Source organism: Etheostoma spectabile, chromosome 7 (assembly GCF_008692095.1).
Source record: "Etheostoma spectabile isolate EspeVRDwgs_2016 chromosome 7, UIUC_Espe_1.0, whole genome shotgun sequence".
NCBI classification, from domain to species: domain Eukaryota; kingdom Metazoa; phylum Chordata; class Actinopteri; order Perciformes; family Percidae; genus Etheostoma; species Etheostoma spectabile.
The window spans coordinates 11,161,364-11,170,327 of NC_045739.1; the positions used below are offsets into that span (position 1 = coordinate 11,161,364).

Sequence of the window (8,964 nt, forward strand, 5' to 3'; positions counted from 1 at the left end):
GTGGACAAATGTCAGAAGTGTGGACTGGCGGCCGCTGTGTCTCTCCATGATGCCGGGAAGTCGTGTGTGAGTAAATGGGGGCGGGGCTGCGCGGGGAGTAAGAGGAGAGATCCAAACACAGGTACGGCTTTACAGAAGAAATGGGTCATGTAATGCAAAATGAAACCATATTGATATAAACAACATTGCTTTGTTTATGGGGAGGCAGCAGATGAAAGGACATTAGCACTGGTGCCACATAGAGGAAAAATGTTAGTAGCACCCTAGAGCCCTGTGAGCTAACAGACACTAACTAGCACTGGTCACTGCTGTTGTCTGACAAACAACACAGACAGAACAAAATGTTGTGTTCACTAGTAAACTGGTAAACTTTGTGCACGACATATAACAGACTACTATCTGCTGTGGAATTTTACTCACATTACTCTGTCCTCTGTGACTGTCTACATCTAGAAACTAAGCTGCGCAGTGCAGGGAACAACTCTGACTGGCACACAGAGCGGTAGATTGGCTTTGCAAAAAAACTCGGAACGTTCTATGAAATGATGATTGAAAATATTGCTCGATCACGCATATTTGATCGTGGGAAGCCAAAATCGTGATTAAAATTCGATTAATTGTGCAGCCCTATGTGATACTGAAAAGTAAAACAACAATCATGGTCCCAGAACTCAGATTTACTCAGTTTCTCTAAAATGCTAATAGTGAAAATTGTCAGGTTGAGTTAACCAAGCCATGATTCAGGCACCATTTTAGAGCAGCTCATCAATCAGGCTCCATGAAATATTAATGTAGGCCTCCCACCAGTCAGCAGACCAGCAGAGAGGCAGGTTGGCCCCACCGAAGCTAACAGCAGCTCCACACAACCCGAGGAGAGAAAGAGAGATAGCAGGAGAAGACAGGGAACATGTGTGTGAAAAAAATTAAAATGGATAAAAGAAAACAGAAGTGGGGTTCTTGAAAGAGATTTTTTTCACTCCTTTTAACTCTGAATCAGCCATGAAAGAGCTGCCAATTATGGTACCAAAGTAACAAATCTCTATGAGCTGCAAAAGAAAAAGCAGAAGAGATTCTTAACCGGCTCAGATAAACTCAGATAAAATTAAAGTACAAAAAGATTGCCACTCACCAGATTGCCTACAGAAAGCATGTCTTCAAAGTCGGGGGTCATGGGGTAGTGCTCCATCGCCATGAAGAGGGTATTGAGTACGATACAGATGGTGATGGCTAAGTCCACGAAGGGGTCCATGACAATCAGATTCATAGTTTCCTTGATCTTAATCCACAGTGGAGAGCACTCCCAGATCAGGAATGTGTTAGAAAATTTATACCAGCATGGCGGACACTTGCGTTGAGACTCCTCCAGTTCTGAAGACATAGCGCGGATCACACATCAAAACCAAACATAATTGCATGCTTTAGCATACCGCATGCAATGGTATCAAATGATAGACAAAATTGTATGCATTGTATGTATCTGGTACTTTTGGATATGCAAAGCAAATAAGCAGGAAATTCATGTCAAACTAATCAACCAATGAGCAGCCCTAGTTAAAGAATAATGAGAGAGCAGGTTAAAAAGCTGGGTTAAAGTGGCAGTACCCTCCACTAGTGTGTTGGTAATGACGCTCATGACACTGTTGGCCCGCTCTTTCCGCCCAAAGGAGGTATTGAGCTGGTCCACAGACACCATCAGGGAGCCCGACAGCTTCTTCTTCACCTCAACCTCAGTAGTTGGCTGTCAGGAATAGAGGAAGAATCAAGCACCCATGGAGAGGACATGAACACCATCCCATTTCACCACCGGTGGCCGGTGGAGGGAAGTGCACCACAGCATTGGCAGAAAAAAGTAGTTGATGATCAGATTTTTGGGGTGGGGGCATGGTTCAATTATTTCTATATCAATGCTGGTTTAAGGAAGATGTGTGTATGCTCTAAATGCATGCAGGTCTCAGCCAAAGTGGGAGCAGTGATCTAGGGCTACTTGACCTAATTGTGTTTGAATGTAATTCGCTTGTCCCAATTAAATAATAAATGGATTGTGCGATATTGTGTGAAGAAGAACTGCTTCTGCATGAATGCATTTTCAGTCCTGTCATGCAATAATGGAGGCTTTGCTGCCATTGCAATATAATCATTAGGTTAATTTACAAAATGTCTCCCAAATCTGGCCATTTTTACTTGCAAATTGAAGCTACTGATTATCTTCCTACAGTACTTTGAAACCATACAATTTATATTGCAACCATCAAGTCAAGAGCATTGTAAGAGATCATGTGGAGGCAGATAGTTCAGATCCATCCAGTTGTCATGCATGAGCATGCTCCAAGTCAAAGAGAAGGAGAGGAAATTACAGACACCATAGCCATTGTTCTACTCGTCTCTGTCATGCTTGTTCAAATTTAGGGTTTAATCTACCATGCTAACTAGAATGAGAAAGAGCTGATCCACTAATGTTGACCAGGGAGATTTTGGAAAACAGAGAAAGACAGACAAGGACAGCAGCCCTCCTTTTTTCTTAAATTATATATTATTAAGGCATGATAGGATGTTTCTTGTGTATCTACTTTTAGGATATTAACAGTGTATCAGGGAAGAAGATAAAAATGTCTGTGGCTATATAGTGCTGGTCCCCTCAGTTTCCTCCGCCTCCTACTGTAGATCTACCCACACAGGCTAGCATTGGACCTGGATGCCTGGAGGAGGAACACATCAACACACTAGAGCATGTTAACTCATCATTATATGTTGTTTGTTAACAAAAAAATTGTCTTATTACTAAAGTGTGTTGAACAGGAACTTTATGACATCCCACAGTTGAAGTTGTGTATTAAATATTAATCAGGCTTTGATATATGTGCCAAACTCTTATGGGCCAATGGGGATGCAGAAGAATAATAGAATCATGTCTGTTTGATTAGTGCCTGTATAATAGTGTGAGTATGGTGCATGTATGAATAAGTAATTTGATATGAACATTCAAAACATTGACATTCATCGTTCAAATCAAACACCAAAATTGCCTGGAAGTCACTGACAGACCCAGTTTTACTAACCTATCAAATGCACGGTTGGCTATAGTATATTCAATATAAAATGTATTTATTTCTCCATCCTTTGCCTACATTTGGAGGGCAGCACACACTGCAGGGGCTGGGGGAGGGGAGGCGCGAGCGCTTAGCCAAGAGATACATACGGACTTGCAAAGATGAGAGTAGAGTATAGAGAGCAAGAAAGAAAAGGAACGGACGAGAGGGGGGCCATGCCTAGATAGGTCTACTCTTTGACTTCCTTACACTGTCGTCAGGGACTGCCTTATCTATTTTCACCTCAGGCAAAAGGCGTCCACCGTGCCCAGGGCCGATGAGCGACACCACGCCGTTGCAATCCACCGTGCTGTTCCTCTTCCCGTGGTATCCACTGTAGCTGCTCCGCCGATAAGGGCTGAACAGGGAGCCCCGGCGCTCCTCGCACTCCTCCACCGTGCTGTGTTCATCATCTGCAAACTCATTCTCTGATCCCACGTCCTTACCACGCCCCTTAAAACTGAAGATGCTGCTCTTGCTGTTGTGGCGGGACAGGAAAGGTGAGCCAGGTATACTGAGGAGGGACTGGAGATAAAGAAAGGATGAAGAGAGGAGACATTTGTTTGACCTATGTAGCACAGGGTGTTTCTGAAATACAACTGATTGCACTATTGGACTTTTAAACTCCTCGCAACATTACATAAAAACATAAAATATTGGAATCAGGATCATTTCAAACAGTCATAGCATCAGCAGAGGGAATTATCGCATTCTGCACTCAGCCGTATCAATCTAACACTTTGCTACAGCGCGCATACATGTCCCCACCACTAATGCCTAAGTAACCGCATCAAGCAGGATTTTTTTTTTTTTTTGACATCGCCCATTCAATTGCGCTTTTAAATGTGCGCAACTCACGCTATAATGGGCGGAGAAAGGCGCTGATTACACGATTAACTGGAGGTTTGGTAAATACGACGTAAGCTGATGTATCACATCTGACCCAATGTGTGCTACATTAACTAGAATCACATTTTTTTACAAAAATCTTCTGTTAAATAGGGCTAACATTTTCTTTAATTATTTGGTAAATCCTGCACTATAAAACAACCTAGAGACAGAAGATCCCAGGTGAAGCCTATCAAAACTGCAGGATTTCTTCCTTTGAAACATTAATGTAATCACTGTAAATAATTCAGGACCTGGACATGGGTTTCTATATCTCTGGCCACTATATGTTCCTCTATATCCAAGTTCATGCAATATCACACGGTACAAAAGCCACACTCTCAGTCTGAAATATTCTTCACCTGATAGTCACAAAACATTTAAAAGCAAGTTGTATATATTCTATTCCTTAAAAAAAGCTCTGTAGCTCTGATGTTATGATATCTTGTTTGGTCTCTTTGTGTTTGACGCTAGTAAACTGAGTTATCAAAAAGCGGTTGGTTTACACAAATAAGATTTATCTAGACATGCAGATAGTTTTACTTTTATATGCTGAGGTTTTGTCTGTGAGATGTCTGCCTCTAACCCATTACAATGGAGGTTAGTAGAATTTTTATGCATGGAGCTCAAAGCATTAAAAATGTACACTGAAAAACACAAAATCATGTATTTCCAGAGAAAATGTCCCAGTGAGTCAAGATAATTGATAAATATTGCTGTTTACACTAGGCCTGCACAATTCGGGGGGAAATATAAATCACGATTTTTTAGCTTAGAATTGATATCACGATTCTCTGCCACGGTTTATTGCACACATGAACCATGACAAAACAAAACAAATAGTACAGTACCAAAACATAGATTTCTTTTGGCACCTATAGCACATTGCTTATCACCACAAGCCTGTAAACAAAGAGGCTTAAATGAAGAGAAGGGAGAGCATTGCAGCTCTTGGGAGGGCTTTAAAATTTAATTTTACACAGTATGTGTAAAATTTACAGAAGAAAGTAGTAGCGTCTGTGATGTAGGCAGCTCGTAAAATTAAATGAGAATCGGAGTAATAAAATCAAAGTATAATAAAATAAAAAGTAATAAAGAAATCATGAACAGGGTGAATTGAGATTGTGATTTTATAACGATTAATTGTTCAGGCCTAGTTCACACTGACAAAACAAAATTATGTTCAGAGGCTGAAATCTTAATCTGTTTATTTGTGGGAAAACATGTTTTTATAATTTTGGCTGACTGACCCTTTGCATGATGCTGAACTACAAAAAGAGGTATGCAGAAAAATGACTAAACAAACCCAGACATTAACTTGTTAATCTCACCTGGTTCATAATGGAAGACTTGCGACCCAAGCGATTATCAGGGAAACGGAAGCGGCTTCTCTTGCTGCCATCATCTGACTCTGACTTGACAAACTTCTCACTGTCGCCTTTCTCCTTCTCTTGCTCTTTCTGCCGCCACTTTTTCTTACGATTACGTCGTTCTTTGGCACTCTTGGAGCTGAGCTTTGACATCTCAGAGGAACTGCACGACAGATGACCTCCCCCATCGTCCTCTACTGCATCCTCTGACACAGTACCCGCAGAGGTTGCCATGGCAGCTGCCTGCAAAGAAACAAACACATGAAGGGAGTCAGTACAATTATATACATGAATCAGGAATCATTTCGGGCTCCATTCTACCTGGGCTGACCTGAGCATCTTCCTGCTGTTTCTTGAGCTGATCCAGCATGGCCTTGAATTCCTCCTCCTTCTGCAGGGCCTCTTCCATGGTGGCCTGGTTCTGCTCCTCATAAGCCATGGCCACCACAGCTAAGATCAGATTCACCAAGTAGAACGAGCCCACAAAGATCACCAACACAAAGAAGATCATGTATGTCTTCCCAGCCGCCCTCAGGGTCTGTTGGGAGGCAGTGCAGCAGAGATGAGGGAGAAGGGATGGAACAGCAGAGACAATAATGACATCTAACACATAACCTAAATCCCTGAGACAAGCTCAGTGTCAACCTCACTGCTCAACTCACACAGTGACTCGTCAGAAATAAATAGTCAGCTGTTGGTGGTAAAAAGAGAACTGGCTGAATGGTTCAATTAGAAACAGACTCAGCCTAAACGTCTGTGACTTTCTAAATTTATATGTCTGTTTCTGTTATTAATATGCTGAAATTAGTTAGTTCCACTATCATCTCATACAATTATGAATTGATACACAACCATCTGTTCTTGGTCTGCACAGGAACAATCTTTGCTGCAGAGGCACTGCAGAACAAGTGAGAACATTCTGGAAAAATCTTTTTATGTTAGTAAATGATGGCTACCTTCATTTTAATGCAGGTTTAGTGCAGGGTTTGATGAATCTACATGTGAATAGACTTGTTTACAGTTTGTTTTTATTCACAGAGGAAAACCAAATCTCAATTGAAATGTTTTCACTCATCAGCCTCCTCTGGTTCACTCCTCTAAAGGTGACAAAAGAGAGGTCTTCCTTGGATAAAGAACAGAAATTCCCTTACAAATCAATTATGAATGTAGTTGACATGTTGTTGTGGGAAGTGTACATAGCACAGCATTCCCAACAAGAGAAGCACAAACTGATTAGCAGTCCAAATCATTGTCTTTAAGTCCCAGATATCCCTAAATATCGTGTGGGCAGATAAAACAAAACCTTAGTGGAAATACTGAATAATGAACAGTAAGATCTTGGCTCTGGCTCTTGGCTCCCACTTCAATTTCATTTCATTTCATTTCATTTTTAAACATCTGACAAAGAAACATTCAACATCCTTTCCAAACACAGCTGAAGGTACAGTACACAATAGCAGTGAGAGCTTGTAGTGAGGGGCTGCATTTCAAAAATACAAGCAAAAATAGAAGTACTGTATGCGCTGGAATGCTCCCATCAAGGCTTATCCCCGTCATTGGCCATACTGTAATCCTGAGCTGTTAATATTTCATACTTCCTTTCCCCGTATGTAGAAACAGGGGTGTCTCCACAGGCTTTGTGTGGAACAGGCTGACAGACGGGACAGAAGTGGCCTGGCTACAGTATGCAGATGAGGCAAGTCAAAGTGGAAACAAGTGAAAAGCTAGAGGCACAATAATCCTCCATTTTCTGTCTGAAAGGTGGAGTTTCAGCATGCACACTGTGCATGACAACACACACAAGAATGAGGAATCAGTGTAGGAGCTAAGTCTTTTTTGCAGGGGAACCCAAGTCTCACAGGATATTTGCTTTTTCTTTATTTAAAAGGGCTGCAATTATATTTGCATATTTGCATATTATAATTTGTATTATTGATAAATCCATCAAATATATTGTGAATTAATCAAAATGTCTTACAATAGTGAAATAGCCCATCACAAGTTCTGAGACCCCAATCCACAAATAACTTGAATGAAAGGTCTTCAGGAAAGAACGTAGTTGTTTCGTCTGACTAACAGTCTAAAGCTGAAAGAAATTTTCATGTCGGAGGAGCTGGAACAAGCAAATATTTGTCATTTTCCTCATTAAATCACTTACTTTGATTGCTTTTTTACTGATTGACCAATGAATGAATCATTTCAGCATAACTATGCAACTGTTTAAAGGAGTAGTATTTGAGAACTTGTACTGTATGTGATGTATATGCCTCTAATGAAACAAGATAAACTTTTTGACACATCCACTTTACCAGCATGTAAAGGTTTTCCCAGAAGTCCTGTGTCATAAGTCGGAAGAGAGCCAGGAAGGCCCAGCCGAAGCTGTCAAAGCTGGTGTAGCCGTAGTTTGGATTCCTCCCAGCTTTCATGCATGTATAGCCCTCCGGGCAGCGGCTGAGGGGTGGAGAGAGAGAGAGAAAGAGAGAGAGAGCAGGGCACCAGGCCTGAAAATGACTCAGCAATTTTTCTCTATAATGTTATCTGAGTTCAGGCAGATACAGTGGGGCTCAAAAGTTTGGGCACCCCAGGTAAAAGAATTGTATTAATGTGCATAAAGAAGCCAAGAAAAGATGTATAAATCTCCAAAAGGCAATTAAATGACAGATTAGACATTAATGTAATATGTCTAAATATATGTCTAATAATTAGATTTTATTTCCATCATTTACACTTTCAAAATAACAGAAAACAAAAAACTGGCGGCTGCGAAAATTTGGGCATCCTGCATAGTTTATAGCATGCACCACCCCCTTTGGAAAGCTGAGACCTGACAATGTCATGGATTGTTCTCAATCATCGTCTGGAAAGACCAGGTGATGTCAATCTTAAGGTTTTAAATGCCCAGACTCATCTGACCTTGCCCCAACAATCAGCACCATGGGTTCTTGTAAGCAGTTGTCTAGAAAACTGAAACTGAAAATAGTTGACGCTCACAAAGCAGCAGAAGGCAATAAGAAGATAGCAAAGCATTTTTAGATGCCAATATCCTCTGTTCGGAATATAGTTAAGAAATGGCAGGCATCAGGAACAGTGGAAGTTAAAGCAAGATCTGGAAGACCAAGAAAAATATCAGACAGAACAGCTCGCAGGATTGTGAGAAAAGCAAGTCAAAACCCACGTTTGACTGCACGATCCATCCAGAAAGACCTGGCAGACGCTGGAGATATGGTACACCATTCCACTATAAAGAGATACTTGTACAAACATGGTCTTCATGGAAGATTCATCAGAAGAAAACCTCTTCTACGTCCTCACCACAAAAATCAGCGTTTGAAGTTTGAAAATGAACATATAGACAAGCCTGATCCATTGTGGAAACAAGTTCCATGGACCGATAAGGTTAAAATAGAACTTTTTGGCCGGAATAAGCAAAGGTACGTTTGGAGAAGAAAGGGCACAGAAATTAATGAAAAGAACCTCTGTCCAGCTGCTAAGCATGCGGGTGAATCAATCATTCTTTGGGGTATATTGCAGCCAGTGGCACAGGAAACATTTCACAAGTAGTAGTAAAAATGGATTCAATAAAATTTCAGCTAATTTTGGATGCTAACTTGATGCCATCT

General features: G+C 41.0%; 1 protein-coding gene across 1 annotated transcript in view; it reads right to left on the reverse strand.

The window, feature by feature from the left end:
- The window catches only part of scn8aa (sodium channel, voltage gated, type VIII, alpha subunit a), a 45,441-nt gene that overhangs the window by 20,609 nt on the left and 15,868 nt on the right, over nt 1–8,964 (reverse strand). Inside the window, exons 9-14 of the mRNA XM_032522192.1 lie at nt 7,654–7,795; nt 5,676–5,882; nt 5,306–5,587; nt 3,297–3,611; nt 1,603–1,738; nt 1,130–1,368 (exon numbers count right to left, since the gene is read on the reverse strand). Of these exons, the coding sequence (XP_032378083.1) occupies nt 1,130–1,368; nt 1,603–1,738; nt 3,297–3,611; nt 5,306–5,587; nt 5,676–5,882; nt 7,654–7,795 (1,321 nt within the window). The remainder of the gene's footprint in view (nt 1–1,129; nt 1,369–1,602; nt 1,739–3,296; nt 3,612–5,305; nt 5,588–5,675; nt 5,883–7,653; nt 7,796–8,964) is intronic.